The sequence below is a fragment of the Equus quagga genome, chromosome 11, assembly GCF_021613505.1.
Source record: "Equus quagga isolate Etosha38 chromosome 11, UCLA_HA_Equagga_1.0, whole genome shotgun sequence".
Classification (NCBI taxonomy): Eukaryota; Metazoa; Chordata; class Mammalia; order Perissodactyla; family Equidae; genus Equus; species Equus quagga.
Window position 1 is genome coordinate 95,864,699 of NC_060277.1, and position 19,092 is coordinate 95,883,790.

At 56.8% G+C, this 19,092-nt stretch overlaps 1 protein-coding gene across 1 annotated transcript; it reads right to left on the reverse strand.

Moving 5' to 3' along the window:
- Positions 1–502: 502 nt before the first annotated feature.
- Positions 503–17,316, reverse strand: KCNH4 (potassium voltage-gated channel subfamily H member 4). Its single transcript, XM_046677128.1, has 16 exons — positions 17,143–17,316; positions 15,054–15,287; positions 14,592–14,738; positions 14,338–14,465; positions 13,266–13,509; positions 12,769–12,926; positions 9,461–9,668; positions 8,224–8,418; positions 7,570–7,769; positions 5,637–5,886; positions 4,797–5,041; positions 4,105–4,143; positions 3,559–3,911; positions 3,177–3,283; positions 2,230–2,303; positions 503–1,051 (listed from the first exon to the last, which is right to left on the reverse strand). The coding sequence occupies exons 1-16, from the start codon at positions 17,216–17,218 to the stop codon at positions 656–658; spliced, it is 3,054 nt and encodes a 1,017-aa protein (XP_046533084.1). The 5' UTR covers positions 17,219–17,316; the 3' UTR covers positions 503–655.
- Between the last annotated feature and the right edge of the window lie 1,776 nt (positions 17,317–19,092).

A 19,092-nucleotide genomic window follows, 5' to 3' on the forward strand; every position in this document is an offset into this window, starting at 1 on the left:
CATATCTGGGGGTCCTCAGTTTGTTTCCTGTGTGGACGGTGGGATGAGATGAGCCTCTCCAGCCTGGGCTGATAGTGGGAGGCCTAAGAAATCTTGAGTTGCTCCCATGCCAGTCAGGATCTCAAACCTACCGCTCTCGAGACAACAGCGCTTTAAGGTCTCCAGCAGAGACCCAGGGGCTAGGACAGAAGACCTCACAATATCACCGAGCAATCTCTGCAGTGGAATCTGCAATCTATCTCTCTTGCTCTAGACATCAAGAGCCTGCCTGCTCTTGCCTCAGTCTTCATTTCCCAGCCGGATCTGGGGCCCTTCCCCATCCCCTTGTCCTCCCCCATGTCTACCTGCCTCCAGGTCCTGGAGAGAAAGCAGGACATCTCGTCTGCCCAGCCCAATGGCCACCGTGGTCCACCTCATGCCTGTTGAGTTCCACGGCCTCAGGTGCTTCCCCTCACAGAGGAGGAGGATAGGGGAAGGTTTGGAAAAGGGAACAGGGTCAGAAGTGACCAGGCTTTGTTAAAAAGTCCAGAGAATCCAGAGCCAACCAGGCCAGCTGGTGGCTGCTGACCCAAGGCAGAAGGCCAGGGGGCCCAGCCCCTCCCTGGATGGCAGGCAGCAATGCCTACCCCAGACAGGCCTGGGCCTGGGGCCGGGGTCAGTGGAAAGTGTCTGATCTGGACTGGAAGCTGTGCCTCCTGAGGCTTGGGGTCAGGGGTGAGGCCTCTGGCACTGGGGAGGGTACCAGAGGGTCAGGCTCTGAGGGGTAGGGGGACAGCACAGAAGGTCTCAGGTTGGGGGGTGCAGCCCCCGTCTCTGCTGTCTCCACACTGGCTGGGCAATGGACCTCGGCAAGAGTGGTATCCTGGAGGCTAGGCCGTGGTCCGGACAGACAGGGAGAGATGCATGGAGGCCTCAGCTGGGGGCAAGGAGGATCTGGGGGCCAAGCTGAGACTGTTGGGTGGCCTGGGGGACACAGCCTGGCCTGCAGCAGGCTCATCATGTGCCGAAGCTCCTGGCTAAGCTGAGACACTTCCTGGTTGAGACGGGAGATCTGTTGAAAACACATCAAATTGTTTCCCAGGTGCCACAACAATCACCACCCTCCTTGATGCACCCCCCTCTACAGTTTACAAAGCTCTTTCGCAACCACTCTCTGTTCATAGCCACCCTAAGAAGAAGGCAGGGTAGGGGTTATTTTTGTCTAGATGTAAATACCCCAGCCTCTTTCCAAAAAGGATTTGGGGCAGCAGCTATTACTATTTCCCCCTCATTTTTATAAGATGTAGAAAAATGTGCATTTTTCAAATTTCGGGGGAGTACAGAATCAAGTAAGAAAATTGTTAAAATGCAGATTTCTGGGCCCCACCCTACACATTCCAAATTCAGTGAGGCCCAGGAGTCTGCATTTTAACAGGTTCTCCAGTTGCTGATAGACGCTCAAGTTTGGGAACCACTGGCCTAGACAAAATGTGAGCAGAAGCAGGGACTGACCCCACCCCCAGCCCCAGGGCCCGCCCAGCCCAGGTCTGCCCCCGGGGATGCCTGATGTTTATCAGAACCCAGGGAAGGCCCTCCCCCAAGGGCTGGGCCTGGCTGTGCTGTGGCATATCTTTGAGATCCCTGAGGAAGCAGGAAGGCAGAGCCTCAGCGCACAGGATCTGGGCTCTTCCTGACCAGGAGTCAGACATTGGGGTCCAGGTTCCCCAGGCTCAAGGCCTCTCAGCCTCCCTGTCCTCAGCCCCACAGGTCTGCGTAGTGCTCATTTCCCAGGGCTGGGGTAAGGGAAAGGACTGGAGCATCCTGACTTGCTGAGGGGCCGGTCCCTGTAGGAGAGAATCCCATGGTGGTGGAGAGAGGAGAGCCCTTCTTTTCAGGCTGGACAAGCTGAGCAGCTAGGAAGGAGGGGAAAGCAATAGTCACTGAGCACTTACAGTGCGTCAGGGTACCAGAGGGTCAGGCTTTGAGGGGTAGGGTTAGGGACTGGGCCAGGCATGTGTGCACTCTCATTTCTTCCTCACAGCTCTGGGAAGAATGTATTATTTCCCCCATTTTTAGATGAGTAAATTGAAGTTCAGAGTGGTTGTAGGACTTGCCCAAGGTCACCCGCTAGTGTGAATATCTGAATTCAGGACTCTGGCTCTAAACCCTGAAGTGCTCTTATACGAGGCACAGCTCTGATCCCAACATGATATTCCCAATGCCGGAGGGGAGGATCCAGCCCCAACCCACCTCCTGGTTCAGCCTGCAGACCTTCTGCTTCACCTCCTCGGCCTCAGTGGTCAGTTCCCGGCTGGGCCTGGTCCCTGCCGGCAGAAGGGGGTGAAGGGATGCAGCGTGAGTGCAGGGAGCAGCTTAGGCTGGGCCCCTCCTGTCATGGGGCAGGCAGAGAGCAGGAGGAGAGGAAACTCCAGGGTCAGGATGATGGGAAACCCAAACCCCTCAGGCTGGTTTCAAGAGCCTATAACTTCCCCAGGCCCTCCCCTTGTCCCCCGCCCACCCCACCCAGTCCTAAGCACAGACCTTCTTTTTTTTTTTTTAAAGATTGGCACCCGAGCTAACAACTGTTGCCAATCTTTTTCTTTTTTCTTTTCTGCTTTATCTTCCCATACCCCCCCGTACATAGTTGTATATTTTTAGGTGCAGGTCCTTCTACTTGTGGGATGTGGGACGCCGCCTCAACGTGGCCTGACGAGCAGTGCCATGTCCGTGCCCAGGATCCAAACCCTGGACCACCGCAGGGAGCACGCAAACTTAATCACTCGGCCATGGAGCCGGCCCCAGCACAGAGCTTCTTTGGTATCTGAACACAAGGTACTCTTCTTGTCATGCCTCCATGCCTTTCTACAACTGCCTTGCCCCTCCCCTCAAACTCCTACCCACCCTTTAAGACCCACTCGAGTGTCGTCCCCTCTAAGAGGAAGAGTTAGGGGTGCCCTCTTCTACTTCAGAGCCCTGTTCTTGTCTTGGTCGTGGTACTTAGCCCCCTGTTCTGGAATGGTTTATCTGAGTACACAGGCATCTCCCCCACCTGATGGGGAGCTCACTAAGAGTGTGGGCCAGGTCTGGTTCATCTGTGTATTCCCAGCATAGCAGCTGGCACATGGTAGGCCCTTTCGACATGTGGGATGGATGGATGGATGGGTGACTGCAAGCTGAGGTCCACTGCGGGCCCTTACCTGTAGGAGGGGCCTGTGAACGGGGCCTAGGGTGCTCAGGCCGCCTGCTGAACCTGAATGTAGGGGCCTCTGCTGTGCTGCCAGAGTCCTCAATGCCATCCACTATCCTGGGACGGGGGCAGTGGTCATCAGTCCCATGGGGAGAGGGACAGGGCCAGAGCAGAGCAGCCGAGGGTGAACAGGGGCAGCAGCGCCAGGGAGCTGGGGAGGAGCAGCGGTCATAGAGGGTGGGGTTGCAAGCTGTGGCAGATCAGGAAGGGTGGGGTGGGCAGATGGGGCAGAGACAGGGAGAAGCACTGGCTGGAATGCTGGGGACAGAGCCCAGAGAAGGTTCTGGAAGCCAGCAGGGGTATGGGGAAGGCAGAGGAGGCTGGCGTCTCACCGGGGACTGAGGTCCGGAGGTCCAAAGGTTCCCAATGGGGGAATGAGAAGCTGGGGGGGCTTCCAGGCAGCAGAGCCCCTGGGGGGGCCAAGAGGGGAGGGGCTGTGGCCCTGGCCAGCCAGGGCAGGGGATGGGGACGGGGACAGAGAAGGGGAGGACACAAGGGCTGAGAATGGGGGCAGCTCCTCGCCCAGAAGGCTGACCAGAGAGCCCCGGGGCCGCGCTGGGCTGAGGTTGGGCAGCAGGATGGGCCGGCGGGGCCTGGAACTACCCCCGGGCTCTGCCCCAGCCTCAGCCTCTGTGATGGATGGCAGGGTCTTGTCAGAGGAGGAGCCAAGGCTTTCCGAGTGGGGCTGTGGGCAGAGGGGCAGCTGATGTTGCAGGACGGTGAATAACAGGCCTTTCATTAAGCGACGGCCTTCACTGGTGGCTGCCGCTCCCCATCCCCTCTCCCTTCTCCCAGCAGCGGAGAAGCCAAGGAAAGGTGCCCCCACTCACGGCCTCTCCCTCATGCAACCTCAACCCCACCCAGGAAGGGAGTGTTACCTGGGAGAGACGAGGGGATCGGAAAAAGCGGCTGAGGCCCTGCGGGGACATAGGGGGTTCAAGCTGACTCACACCTCTGCACGCCCCTGGGACAGCACCTCCTAGTCCCACCCATCAGTGTTGCGGGGTTTGAGAATGTGGGGCCTTTCTGTGGACCTGAATCAGAGACACCTCCGACTCCGACTCAGAGAAATCCTGAGTGGTAAAGTCAGTCTGAAAAGCAGTAAAAGACAAAGGCCTAAGGTGTAAACTGCAGATCTGGCCCAGAGCCTAAACCAAAACAGGCTCAGGAAACACTTGGTGAGTGGAGAAGAGGAAGCCCCAGGAGATGGTGCCCGGTCTAGAGAGGGACTTCACGGAGGAGGGGCACACAAGGGAGATTGTTTCCAAAGGGAGGGTCCTTTGAGGTATCTGGAATGAGGCTGAGGTGTGGCCAACAGGAGATGGGTCAGTAGAGTTGGAAGTAGAGGTAGTGAGAGATGGTCCATGGGATTGGGTAATGGCCAATGGAGCAGAGTCAGTGGGGTTGAAAGATGTTAAGCATGGAAGGGGCAATGGAAGGGGGTGCCTGGGTTGACAGATGATGTTTTCAGGGTGGAAGGAGAAGCATGAGGCTCTCTCTGGGGCTAGGCGAGGTCTGCTTTGAAGGAGAGGACCTTGGAGGAGATGGAGGCCATGATGGGTCTACATACATTGGTGTCAGAGCCCTGGCGCAGGTTGAAGGTGAGGTCCCGGGGCAGGCCAGCCCGGAAGGCAGCCCCGTACTCAGGATAGAGCCTCAGGACCTCAGCCAGCCCTCGGCTGCTCAGCTGCTGCAGGCCACAGTAGGTCAGTGCCTTCACATCAGCGCTGGTCTTCAGCACGCAGCTTGGCCCTGCTCCTGACCCAGGCTCCTGCCCCGGCTCAGGGATATCTGCCCCAATCAGGTCCCCTTTCCCTGTGGATAAGGGATGGGGACAGTCAGCTTGGGCAGGGAACCAAGAGGATATCAGTGGGAGATGATTAATGGATTTGAGGGATGGCCAGTGTTTGGAGGATGGTTGAAGGTGGGTCAATCAATGGGACTGGGTGGAAATAATCAATGGGTTCAGAAAAGGTCAGTGAAGAATGACTGGTGAAGTTGGGAGGCAGTCAGTGGGAGATGTCAGTAAGGCTGGACAAATGATCTATGGAATTAGATGATCAATAAAGAAGGGCCAGAGGGGTCAGTTAAAGAGTAAAGGTGAATGGAATTGAGGGTCCATGGAAAAAGGTCAATGGAATTGGGGGATGTGCAATGGGAAAGGATCAATTCAGTTGGGGGATAGTCACTGGGGAAGGGTTGATGGGTTAAGGGATGGCCAATGGGATTAGGGGATAGTCCCAGGGGAATGGTCAAAAGGGGGTGCTAGTAGGGTAAAGGGACCAGAAAGAGTACTCCTCAGTAGGAATTCCAGATATCCACTGGGGGTATCCCAGTCCCTGGATTCCTGGCCACTCCCAAGGCCTCTGGGGGAAGGTTCTGGGGTAGGTAGTGGTCAGGGGGTCCTCACCCAGGATAGCCAGCACCATGCTGTCACGGAGCACTTCAAGCGAGCCGGAGCAGACATAATAATGTGCCTGCAGGGCATCCCCACGACGCAACAGGTACTCCCCAGGAGCGCAGAACGAAGTCTTGATGTGCAGGGAGAGGGCCCGCAGGCAGCCCCTGCTCGCTGCTCCAAACAGCGGCAGCTGCAGGATCTCCCGATTCAGGTGCATAGCAATGTCAGCTCTCAGCTCGTCTGGGAAGTCACGCAGTAACTGCATAAGGGGCATAGGTCATTCTGGCCATCCCCCTGCAGCTGCTACTTGAGTTCTACAAATGTGCTGAGCTGTCTCCAAGGCGAGAGCTCCAACTTGCCCTTTGCTTTGAAGTTACCCATTTCTGACCTTCAGGAGGACTTCTGTGTGTCTAACTTCAATTTTGCCTGTGTGTGGACCTCCCAACCCAAGTTCTGGGTCAGAGACTAGGTCTTCTGTCTGTCCACTGCCCATGGCTACACACACTGGTCTCTCACACACGTGTACTGGTTACTCAACCCCACACATGCAAGAGCCATCCCTGGTGGGTCAGCCTTCCACAGGGAGTCAGGACACTAGAAGTCAGTTCTGCTCTCAAAGCCCTGTGCACCTTGGGCAATCCATTTCCTCTCTCTAGGCCTCAGTATCCCTGCCTGTAAAATGCAGCATTACACTAGACTTTGAACATTACCAATGACCTCCTAGGGGCCAAACTTAGTGTTCACAGTTCCATCCTCATCTTATGGAGCCCCTGGGCCACTCTGGCACGTTGACCTCTCCCTCTGTTCTCCCACCTCTCTGACTGCTTCTTTCCCATTTCCTCCCCAGGCTCCTCTTCCTCAGTGTAGCCCTTGGCTCTCTTCTTACTTTCCCTACTCTCCCTGTATCATGGCAACCAGCTCCATGGCTTCCTTGCTCCCTGTGAGCCCAGAAGAGCCCTACATCTGGGTCCAGACCTGTATTTCAACTATCTAGGGCAACCCCACCTGGATCTCCCATGGCACCACCATCTCACCATGGCCCAACCCTGGACTCTCATTTTCACCGCTAAGTCCAATCTTTCTCCTGTAATGCCTCCATCCCTTTGCCCTTTGCCCAAGGCAGAAACCTGGGAGTCACTCCCAGCTCCTCTCTTGCAACAAGCTGATCACCCTGAGTCCCATGGCTCCTGCTCTCAAAAATACCTTCTAGATTCCCCAGGCCACTCCCCAGCCTAAAAATTTTGCAGGACAAACTCTAAATTCAAGACCATCCATGGGCTGGGCATGGCTGCCTCCCCAGCCCCATCTCTTGCACTCTTCTCGCCCTCCTCCCTCCACTGCGCTCACACACCAGTTCCTGAAGGCTCACTGAACTAACTTCAGTTCCCTGAATCTACTGTTTTGTGTCAACATTTCCAGACCTGTGTTCTCATTGCTCTTTCTGCCTGGAATGACCTTCCCGTAGCAGGCCGATTTCCTTCTTGTCTTTTCCTTCTCTTCCCCTCTGATGTGCCACTTTCCCTGACTCCTCTAGGCCTACACACAATGAGGACCCCACTGCACCAGCATCCCTCCAGTACAGTGGAATTCACTGCGTAATTGTTTACCTGTCTGCCTCCCTCACTAGGCTGGTGTCTTCCTGAGAGCAAGGGCTGAGTATGATCATCTCTGAGCAACCTTTGTCCAGCACAGAGGCTGGTCCAAAGCAGGTGCTCACAAAACGTGGGTTGCAGGGAGCATGGCACTAGCTAAGACCTGCGCTCCCTTTCAGCTCCCATATTCTAGTACGAAGGAAAAGGGATTTGGATTTGGGTGGGCTCCTGCCCTCGTGAACAGCACCTCACCTCCCTTGGTCCCATGTGCCCCATTTCAAACCCCGAGAGGTGGCGACCCTTTCCCCACTGTGCTGCCAGGCAGTAGACACAGGTGCCACGCGCCCTACCTCGTTGGCGTCGATGCCGCTGTTGACGGCCCACGTGGTCTGGAAGTACTCGAGCATGCGCTGCTTGAGCGTCCGCGGCAGGCGGTGCACGCGGATGAAGTCCTTGAGGTCTTTCATGCGGCTGTGGTAGAGCGAGCGGCGGGAGTACATGCGCTGGATGATGGCTGTCACGTTCCCGAACACCACTGCGTGCATCAGCGCTGCAGCGGCGGCAGCGGGCAGCTGGTCAGGGGTGGCCACCCCTCCCGCCTCCTCGCCCGCTTCCAAACCCACCCTGCCCTGGACGGGCCTCTGGGTTCCTGAGGAGGGCCAGGAGAGTCAGTGGGCTCCTGCGTGTCTACGTGGTACCAGAAGCTGGGTTGGGCCGGGGAATAGAGGGTGGTTCCGAGAGGGGTCAGAACTAATGCTCCTCTCATGCCCCCTACCCCGCAAATTAAGTCGTGAACTTGGGTTTCCCCACCCCTTTGCAAAAGGCCACGCCTGTTTGTGGCATCCCCCAGGGCCAGCATGTAGTAGGTGCTGAAAAAATATCTATGAATGAATGCACGACTGTCTGGACGTGGGTGGACACCTTGCCCTCTTAAGGCCTCAGTTTCCCTGTCTGCATGCGGGGCTTAGCAGAGCCACCCTGCGGCTTGGCAGGCCCGGCCTCACCGCCTATGAGCATAGTGCAGATGGAGAAGATCTTCTCCGCGTCGGTGTTGGCGCACACGTTGCCGAAGCCCACGCTGGTGAGGCTGCTCAGCGTGAAGTAGAGCGCAGCGATGTAGGCGCTGCGCCGCGACGGGCCGCCCGCCGAGCCATTGACGTAGGGCACCTCTAGCCGCTTGCCCAGCTCGTGCAACCAGCCTGCGGGTGGAGGAATGCAAGGAGCCCCAGCTGCGAGAGAGGTGGAGAACTGGGTTTCCCTGCACTGCCTGCGCTTAACCTTGGGCAAGTATTTAGAGAGGCAAGGGAGGTTTGCACAGGCTGGCACCGGAAAATCACGGTGAACTGGTTACAGTCGCAGTCCAAGAATTCCCTACACTGCCGACTGTTCAGGGGCCCCTTCAAGTCTCTAATAATTAGTTTATTGAGCACCTCTCGTGCACAGGGCGCTAGGACTTGACCCAGCCAGCCATTCTCCCTGCCCTGGTAAAATTACAACCGGAGGAGAAAGAGTTGTGAAATACATCATTACAGGTGGGAGACGAGCTACTAAAAGGGAGGTATAGCGTGTCCTAGGAGTCATCGTGTGTTAGGGTGAGCCAGCCCAGTGAGGGGTGGGGGTGGGGGTGCTAGAATTCCTGAAGGGCTCCCTTAGGACAGAGCATTTCAGTTGAGACTACAAGGAATAGAAAAGTCGCCTAGGTGAAGAAGAGAGGGAAGACAAAAGGGAAAGGCTCCAGAAAGGAAAACATATTCAAGGGCCAAAGTGAGAAAGCAGCATCCCCGGGGTGCTGGAGGGAGGCCATTGTGGCTGTGCACTGGCAGCATGGGAGAAAGGGCAGCCAGGTGGCGACAGAGAGGGCTGCAGGATTATTTAGGGCGTGCACTGTGTGTGGACTTTATTTAGAGGGTGGTGGGGAGCCACCGGAAGGGTCTAGGTGGAGGTATCGCTCCCTCTTCCCAAAACACCCTCCTGACCATCAGTGTTTCCCATACTGTATTTTAATCGCCTGTTACTGGTTGTGCTCCCCTGCTAGGCTGTGAGGTCCCCCCAAGGCAGAGCCCTTGTCTTCAAATCAATATTCCCACGCCTGACCCGGAAGGAGCTCAGTGCATGTTTGCTGGATGAATGGTGGAATACGGGGTGGTGGGTGTGGCTCCTGGTGGAGGCATCTGCTTGGGGGCCTGAGTGGACAGGGCAGGTGGATGGGTGCTCAGTGAAAGCCTGGGGTCGGTGGCTCACCGATGTCCCAGAGCAGCGGGTCATTGGCCTCCATCTCCCGGCGCCCGATGACATACCAGACACAGGCCATCCAGTGGGCAAGGAGCGCAAAGACGGACATGAGCAGCGTGAGCACCACAGCGCTGCACTGGGAGTACCGCTCCAGCTTCTGCAGCAGCCGCAGGAGCCGCAGCAGCCGCACAGTCTTCAGCAAGTGCACCAGCGATGTCTGCAGGAGTGGAGTGGGGAGTTGTCAGCAGGCACACCTCCTGAGAGCCCTCACAGCCCCCATGTCCCCTCCCAGGGCCTGGCCACCAGATGCCCTGGAGCCAGGGGAAGCTGCAGCAGGAGAAACATCCCTGTTGTCCTGAGAAGGTGACCAAGAAATGCAGATGGGAGAGAATAATACTAACACTAATAATAGCTAACACTGAGTAAGTGCTTACTGTATGTGTCAGACCCTGGGCTAAGTATTTGTAGTCCTCATAAAATAATCTATCCTTCAGTCCAATTATCGTCATCATTCCCAGACTGCAGATGAGTAAGCTAAGGCTCAGAGAGGTCAGTGACTTGCTCAAGGTCACAGACCAAGGAAATGATGGAGCTGGGACTCAAATCAGGGCTGACAGGGCTGGCCCGGTGGCGCAGTGGTTAAGTGCGCACGTTCTGCTTCAGTGGCCCAGGGTTCACCCGTTTGGATCCCAGGTGCGGACATGGCACCGCTTGGCAAGCCACGCTGTGGTAGGCGTCCCACATATAAAGTGGAGGAAGATGGGCATGGATGTTAGCTCAAGGCCAGTCTTCCTCAGCAAAAACGAGGAGGATTGGCAGCAGATGTTAGCTCAGGGCTAATCTTCCTCAAAAAAAAAAAAATCAGGGCTGAAAACAAAGTCTATTTGTTCTACTCTCTCTTAGCACAGTGAGCTGGTGGAGGTCAAAGGAGGGCAACAGGCTAAATGACCTCTGGCCCCACTCAAAGCCCTCAGGGCACGACTGGCAGTTGGATGAGAACTGGTTGTTAGAGATGACAGCAATTGTGATGGGAGTGGCCCCTTGAGGACTGGGGAAGGTTTAGGGACCTTTCCCCTTGTGGTCAGCTGCAGATGAGCAGGTCGTGCTGAAATGTTGAGGGAAGGAGAGTGGGGACCGAGGGAGCCTGGGCTGCGAGGTCTCAGACCTTGTGGGGTTAGGTGGGGATCAATGGGGCCAGTGGCACCCAGTAAGGGTCCTGCAAATGTTAGCTAATATTAGCACTACAACTGTTTTCATTGTGGTTATTAATGCTTCAGTTAGCCCTTCCAATCTTGGAGATGAAGGGCAGGTGGAGGCTTATCTGCTCACTACTACGGGTGGGGGCAGCTTGAAGGCTAGGGCTGGGGGCTCTGGGGCAGCGCCTGGGGCACTTGGTATGAAGGTCCTTCACTGTCCTTCCAGGGGCCTCCTGGAGCATCCTCTGTAGCCCTAGCCCTACACGCCTCCTGAGCCACCTCATGCCATTTCCTCTAATTTTAGGTGAAGGAGCTGGACAGGAGGTGGTCCTGATTCCCCCACATGGACCCTCCCCAGGGCTTACTGCCTGCCTCCAGCTCCCAGAGCTCCTGACTCCAAACTTGAGTGCTTCAGGGCTTCCCCTAGTCACCTGCCCTTGGGCCCCACTCCCTTGGGGCCCTCCTCTCCTTCTCCTTGGACAGAATGTCCCCAGGGCGGGCTCCTTCAAGTCCACAGCTCTGCCAGTGCTCCCTCGTCCTCTGTCTTTGCTCTGCCTCCCTCCAGCCCCGGCATTGCTCCTCATCTTCCCTTATGGCTGACCATCCACTCAGGTACCCTGCTTTCCTGGGTATGTTGGAAGGAATACTAGGCTAGGAGTCTGGAGATCTGGTTTCGGTCTCCTGCCTTCCACTGCTAACTGTGTGACCTTCAGCAAGCCACTTAACCTCTCTGAGCCTCTGCATCTACCTCTGATAAAGAAGGATAAGAGAATCTGCCCTGAAGGGTTACTGTGAGGCTTCTTTGTGATGACATGTGTGAAAGAACTTACTTAGTAAATTGTAAAGTGCTCCTGAAGGTACCAGAGGAGGGGAACTGCCTGGGAGGTAGGAGAGGGGCTCTCTGCCACTCTCTCTCTCCCTCACGGACAGCTGTCTGCCTGGCTGACACAGCCTGGTGGGCACAGGGGTCTGGGGGCACTCACGGGGAGGGGTGGGGAGCTCTGCTGGGAATGGCTGGAGCCTCAGGGCAGACATACACACATGCACGTGTGTGGGAAAGTGCACACACGTGTACACAGGCAGGGGAAGAGGCCCACAGCCCGTTGGCGGCTAGTTAAATCCGGCTGCGTGTAGGTGGTTTCCCGCTATAGCTAAGTGTGGCAGAGAGCGAGCGCACAGGGAAACTGCTCTCCACCTCCCCACCCAAGAACCAAGGGGGCCTGGGGACACAGGGTGGCACTCTCTCACCCCAGACTTGAGAAGACCTACCATCTGCTGGCTGGGTGCAGAGCTGAGCACTCAGGGCACCTCTGGCAGCCCCAGGGAGCTGGGAGGACACAAGTCCTGGCCCTCTCTGCCTCCAAATCTACCTCACAGCCCCTACCTCCTTGTCTTGGCTTACTATGCTCCCCCAAATGCTCTCTCCTCATCCTGCCAGCCAAATCCTACTGTCTGTCTAAGGTCTGGCTCTGCTCTCTCCTCCCTCAGGAACGCTTCCCAGGCCACCTTAGCCTCTGCCTGACTGGGGTGGGTGCTCTGGCCTCCCAGGTGCTGGCCAAATTTCAGATCATTTTTGCGCATGCCCATGTTCCAGCCTGCAACTCCGAGGTCAGCTGCTTTGTGCCCAGCCCCCACGCAGCAATACCTGGACCCCATCTTCCACTCCATTTACCTCTTCTCTTTCTGCTGTGCCCTCCAGTAGTCCTGCCCCCTCACCAGCTTAGTGTTTGGCGGCTGAATCCTTGTGCCTTTTCCCCATAGTGACCATGCCCCACACAGTGCTTTGCAGACAGCTAAATGCTCATCAGTTGTTTGTTAAATAAAAATGTGAAAAGTACCACTCATTTGGCATCAGATCAACACCGCCTTGGTAGCCCTAGTTAGCTTTTCATTTGTCTCAGCTTCCCTCGGAGATTGGGAGCTGAGCTCCCCAAGAGCACAGACCCTCTCAGCTCCTTCTCAGCACCTCGCCTAGAGCTCTGCCCACAGCAGGTGCCTGACAAATATTCGCAGATGGATTGATGGGAAGGACTGAGTCTGGGTTTGAGGTCAGTCCCTTAATGGGAGACGCTGTGCTGAAGTTGGGAGGCTGGGCTGCATGGTGGGACACGAGTCACTCACCACCGTGATGTTGAAGACGTAAAGCAGGTCAAAAGGCAGAGCGGCAATGAGGTCAATGAAGAACCAGGTGGCCAGGTAGTGGAGGCCAATGGAACGAGGAGCAGAGACCACCTGGCCAGACTGGGACACATAGGTGGTACGGAAGTTCAGGATGATATCTGGGGGCACAAGAGGCTGTTACTAGGGGGCCTCAGCCTAAGAACTCCAAGGGGCAGAGGAACTGGGTAAGCCAGGAACCAGCCTTAGAGACCCAGAATGGAGCTGGAGGCAGAAATGGGGAAGACAGATTGGGCTTCTGGCTGGTCCTCAGGGAGAACAGGTCTAAAGGCTGAAGGCTTCAGGGTCAGGAATGAGGGCACATGGACCATTAGGACTTAAAGATCCAGGAATGGATGGGCTCTGAAAACCTGGGTCCTCCAGGCCCAGCATGGAGCAAGGCTTGGGTGAGTGGGTCCCTCCAGCCCACCCACCAGGGTATGTAGGGCAGAGGGTCTGACCCAGGATGAAGAGCATCTCCACAACGATGTCGCTGACAAGGGTGTGTCGGGAAGTTATGGGGGTGTCATCATCATCCGAGAAGCAGACATTGTAGGGGACGGTGACGGCAACGTAGAAGGTGGCGAGGAGGATGAGGCCATCCCAGACAGCCTTGGGGACGCTGTAGTGGAGGAGGAGGCAGCGGGACCCCCCCACGGAGGCCACCTTGTACTCGGGCACTGATGGCTTTGGCTCAAACACGTTCTAAGGGGAGAGGGGTGGCGGTTGGGGACTCTTGGGGGAAAGAGGAGCCAAGGCTAGTGGGGAGGAGAGGCAGGGGATGGGGAAGGGGGGGTGGGCACTGCAAGCATGACCATGAGAGGAGGGAGAGGGTCAGGAGATGGTTCAGGGGCTGGCACCTGACACTTCCTTCCTCTGCCGAGCTACTGCTCAGGCCCCCTTCTGAATCAATCATGTTTTGTGGGGGGTATTTATAAGGCTTGACCTTCACCCTGCTTGAGAAGGAGATTATGACAAATCAGGCACACAGCCTAGCTTGAGAGGTCACTAACTTCTCCCTCAAGTTCCTTTTGGGTTCTGGGGGCCCAAGTAGAGGATGGGTATACCCCAGGAATGAGGGGAAGCTGGCACGGCACACCCCATTCCCTGTAGCCCTAACAGCCTCTACAGAGGGTTGGAGACGCGACCCTATGGCTTTATCAGGGTCCTAGGAATGGGACACAGGGCTGCATGCCACACTGCCAACAGGGGATTTCCCCCTAGGACCACTGCTTGTGATTTTACCCCCCATAATGTACCCTGACGACACAAAGGTAGGTGATGTAACTTCTGCTAGAACCCCACCCTTGCGACATCCTCAGAGCAGAGTAATGTCAATCACAAGGCAGCAAAGGAGACGGGTATGAAAGATGTGAGGGGACATGGGATAGAGCAGAGAGTTGTACGTGAGAAATGGGCAGACAGAGGAACAAGCCTCTGGAGGGAGACCAGACAAACAGGGAAACAGGGAGACAGTAGCAAGGGTGCCTCAGAATTAAGGCTGGGAGATGCTGGGGTAGAGATGGGACTCACATTACTGGTTTTCATGCTTCCCTGGCCCCGGCGGCCAAAGTGGCCAGTCAGTCGGCGTAGGACGGTACGGCTCTGCCTCCTGGCAGATCGAAGTCTCGAGCTGGCTCCCCTCCTGCCAAGGGAGTTTTCTGTTGGGAAGAAGGGTACAGAGATAAATGGGTGCTCATCTCATGAGGCTGGGTATGGAGAGGTCTTGTGTGACCTTGGGTGAAGACCTCTGACCATTCATGCCTTTTCCCCAGACTTGCAGTTACCATGATTACTGTCCCCATGGCCTCCTGGGGGACCAAGTCCTGGGCTTCCACTCTGAGAGATGTCCTTGAAGGAAAAGAGGAAAAGCACGACCTCCCCCATCTCATTCTTGATGGGCATCATATCCAGGAGGCACCAAAAGGCAGAGCCTGCAGGTGTGGGGAGATGGGGCAGAGGAGTGAGCAGCCTGTGGCATCCCTCTCTCATCCACCTTGGTTCCTGGCATAGTCTAAGGGCTCGGCAGAGGTTTAGAGCTGGACAGAACCCCCGAGATTATGTCAGCCAACTCCTTCACCTTCCAGATGGGAGAACCAAGGCTCAGAGAGGGTCAGGGATGCACTCAGTGTCACACAGACAGCTTGTGGCAGTGTGGAGACCAGCACCGAGGCTTCCACTGTGTTGGGTGGACTCTGGGTAAGGCATAGGGTCTGGGCAGGGCTGCAGGGTGGGCCAGGCCCTCTCACCATCCTTTCGGTAGAAGCAGATCTCAGCCCGATGCTCCTGATGGCCCTCCAGGGCCTTATGCAGCCTCTGCAGGGCTGGCTCACTGGTCTCTGGACCATAGAGGAAACGGCAGCTGCAGGTTTTCTGCATGACCTCGGTGCGGCCGTAGCCTGTGAGCTCGCAGAAGCCGTCAGAGCAGTAGACTATGGGAAAGCCCCGTGGGCCCTGTGCGTTGGCCAGCAGGAAGTTGCTGTCTGTGGAAAGAAGAGGTAAAGGTCAGGTCAAGGCCAGGAGGAGAGCTCAGCCTCCAGGTGGGCAGTACCTCCCACGAGCTGTGGTCAGAGATCACAGAGACAGAAGCTTCCGAGGCTTCCACGTGATTCCTGGATCTCCCTTTTGGATATTCTGAAATGAGAGTAAGAAGAGATAGGCAAAAGGACAAGGACTTAAGGGTGGCCTGGAACTGGGACAGGGACTACTAGGAGCTTGGAGAAGGAATCCCAAGAGGTCGTGCTGTCTGTCCCCCTGCCTTCAAGCTAGTAGGAGGCAGCCTAGCATAGTGAGTAAGGGCATGGGCTCTAGCACCCCACCTCTGCCACTTACTTACTCTGTAACCTTGGGCAAGTTAATGAACTCGTCTGTGCCTCAGCTTCCTTATCTGCAAAGTGGGGGATAATGTATCTTTCTCACATGGTTGTTGTGAGGGTTACATGGGTTACCTGGGGAGAACAAGTCCTGGCACATAGCAAGTGCTACACTGAAAAAGAGAAATGATTCCCCTACATGAGCACAGCTTTCAAAGCACATCATAGCTGTTGTCCTGTCGTCCTATTAGAGAGTGGACAGGGCAGAGGTTCCAGTGATATCACACCCATTTTACTGATAGGAAACCAAAAGGCAGTGATTATCCAAACTCACAAATCTCCTTTGTTGGGGGAGGGAGACAGTGATGAGTAGCGTCCTCATTCCCTGCCTTCCAGGAAAGGTCTTCTTTTCAGCATTCCTTCAGCTAGTTTCAGGGGGTCTGTCCCCAGGACTCAAAGTCTAACAAGGTTGGGCAATGAAGTTGTGGCTCCAGTAACCCCAGCAGCAGAACCCAAGCTGGCTGTCTCCTGGGTAGGAGGCCACAGGGGGGCTCTGTGGGCCATCAGGGACAGAGTCTCAGCTGAGGGTAGGGCCCTGAGACACAACTAGTCCCTGGGCGCTAGGAGAGGTGAGTGTCTGGGGGTGCGGCAGCTGATGGGGACACCAAGGGTGCCTGAGAGGCGCTGCGCCCTGGGCAGCAGCCTCGTTCTTCCATCCCAGGGCCTGTTGCCCCGGTGATGGGCGCTATGGAAACAAGGGAGGTGTGGGGGGAAGGCGGGTAGGGCCCCGGGAGCTCGGTTTCCGCCCTCGGGTACCGCTCCCCCCACCTTCCAGATTCAGGGCACTGGCCCAAAGAGGGCAGGAGGAGATCTCTCGGCTCCAAAGTAGGAAAGGGAATGGCGAGAGAAGAGGCAGGGAAGGAGGAATGTGGCTGTCCAAGGTGCTGAACCTGGAACACAAGCTAGGGTGGGCGAGCAAGGAGTTCCCTCCGTCACAAGGACCACCCCACTCCTCCTGCCTCACCTCTCTCTGACGTGGACGGGCCACGATTTGGGCTACGTGACCTTAAATTCAAGCTAGGTCCTGCCGAAGTCTGATCTTTTCTTTCTCTTTTTTTTTCCGGGGGAAGGAGATGCTGGAGCCGTCTGGGAGTAGACCCCGGAGCGCCTGAGCCACTTACTCCCACCTCCGCGTCTCCGGAGACCCCCATACACGCCCCCAGCAGAGCTCTGTCTGGGAGTGGGCGGCTCCCAAGGCCTCTCCTCCGTTTTGCCGCACAAAGAGCCTTTCCTGCCTCCAGTCACACCCCCAACGTCAGTCCCCCGCACTCTTGGCCCTCTCCCCTCCTCCCCTCGCAGGGCGCTCCCAGTCCTGTGCCTCTACTGCAGCTTTGGGAGTTCCTAGCCCCTCAACTCCACTCTCTCTTCGCCTTAGGGTCTCACCACATGCAGAAGACCCGCGCCGGCGCCGAAGGAGACTTGGCCTCCAGTTCGGACCCCCAGTCCCAGCCTCCGCCCCACTCACGCGTGCCGTCGAAGCGGGTGGCGATGGTGTCCAGGAAGGTGTTTTGCGGGGCCAGCAACCCCTTCATGACCGGCATGGCCTCGGGGCTCGGGTTCGAGGCGTAGCGCCGGGGGCGTTCAGCGCGGCCAGGCCGGAGGAGGCGCGCTGCCGGCGGGGCGGGAGCGCCCCATGCGCCCGCCTGCCTCCTCCCCTCCCTCTCGGCGCCGCTGCCGCCGCCTCTCTGCTCCGAACCCCGCAGCACTCGGCTCGGCTCGGCGCCGCCTCGGTCCCCCCCACCTCCCCACGGGCAGGGTTCTTTCCCCCGGGCTCGGCCCGCGCCCACCACGTGGCCCCGCACGGGAGGGGCAGCCAGCGACACCCTCACGCTTCTCCGCGGCCCTCCTCCGGGAGGGGAGCGGCCCACGCGTGTCTCTCCGGGAGAGAATTCGGGACACGCCCACCCGGAGCCGAGGCCTGAAGAGGTGGGGCGGAGCTTGAATGAGAGACACGCCCCCCTTCCAGGATGGCCACGCCCCCACGCGTGGTTCCCTGGCAGCTCCCGGTGGCTCCTCCCCGCGGGTTTCCCCGCGCGCCGCCTACGCTGGGCATGGTGTCGGGTTCACAGTGCCGCCTGCTGGAGTTCGGATATTTCGCAGCAACCCCGCTCTCTGTGCTCCGGTATGAGACAGCAAGGGTTAAAGAGGCTAGTTTTGCCAATGCGGGGATCTACGGGAAGACTAGGAACTCAATTTCCAGAAGGCACTCCTTCACCCTCGCCTGTGCCTCAGTTTGTGTAGGGCGCACTGGCGAACTCTGCCTCTGAGTACCGCAGGGTGGATGGAAAGAGCTTCGGAGTCCACCAGGTAGAATTCCAGCTCTGTCACTTGCTAATTGTGTGTCTTAGCCTCTCTGAGCCTCACTTTCCTCAACTGTAAAACAATTTTTACCCTCATGCGTTTGTGAGAATTTAATAGCACAATACATACCGTTGGCACACAAGTGCGTCGGATGGCATTTGTCTCCCCCAGTCTCCCCCTTCATACCGTCTGGATTGAACTCTCCTTCTCTCTGCTGCCATTCAAGTGGAAGAGAGGCTGGAGGCAAGTTTGGCACCAAGAAAGATAGTTTAAAGGTGGGCAGGGTCAGTTTGCCAGTCTCCAAAGTGGACTTTGATCTCCATCTTCTCCAAGACAGAACCAGTACAGCAGCAAGAAGAACCCAGGGGAGACCAGACATAGGACGTTTTCATTACGGAAGCAGAATATTACTGGGGCTGCTCACTGTGGCGGCTTAGGGTGGCTGCTTCCTGGAACAAAACAGCTGAAGGCAGTGAGATGGGCTGGGGAGAAGGCAGGCTGGTGCTCCTCACCCTCTCTCCCCATGTCCGAGCCCGACATTGTCTGTGATGTTAGATTGTGTAAAAGTGCCACATTTTTCTCTGCCTCTACTTTTGGGTGTTATATTGGTTTCCTAAGGCTGCTGTAACAAGGTAGCACAAACTGGACGGCTTCAACAACAGAAATTTGTCGTCTCAGTTCTGGAGACTGGAAATCTAAGATCAAGATGATGGCAGGCAGGTCGGCCGGCCTGGTGGCGCAGAGGTTAAGTTTGCACATTCCGCTTCTCGGCGGCCGCGGGGTTCACCGGTTCGAATCTCCCGGGGGCGGACATGGCACGGCTTGGCACACCATGCCGTGGTAGGCGTCCCACATAGAAAGCAGAGGAAGATGGGCACGGCCAGACTTCCTCAGGAAAAAGGAGGAAGACTGGCAGTAGTTAGTTCAGGGATAATCTCTGGCCCCCGCCCCTGCCCCCGAAAAAAGATGACGGCAGGCTGGGTGGGTTCCTCCTGAAGGCTGTGAGGGAGAATCTGTTCCATGCCTTTCCCAGCTTCTGGTGGGTTGCTGGTAAACTTTGGGGTTCCTTGGCTTATAGATGCGTCTCCCTACCTCTGCCTTCATGTTCCCATGG

What these genes read in the sequence shown, in the direction of transcription:
- KCNH4 (XM_046677128.1), bottom strand. Translation starts at nt 17,218, where the DNA reads ATGCCGGTCATGAAGGGGTTGCTGGCCCCGCAAAACACCTTCCTGGAC. An exon ending in CCTCCGGACCTCAGTCCCCG is followed by an intron (nt 3,284 to 3,558) that starts GTGAGACGCCAG and finishes CCCCCGTCCCAG; the next exon opens with GATAGTGGATGGCATTGAGG. An exon ending in TTCACAGGCCCCTCCTACAG is followed by an intron (nt 2,304 to 3,176) that starts GTAAGGGCCCGC and finishes TTCTGCCGGCAG; the next exon opens with GGACCAGGCCCAGCCGGGAA.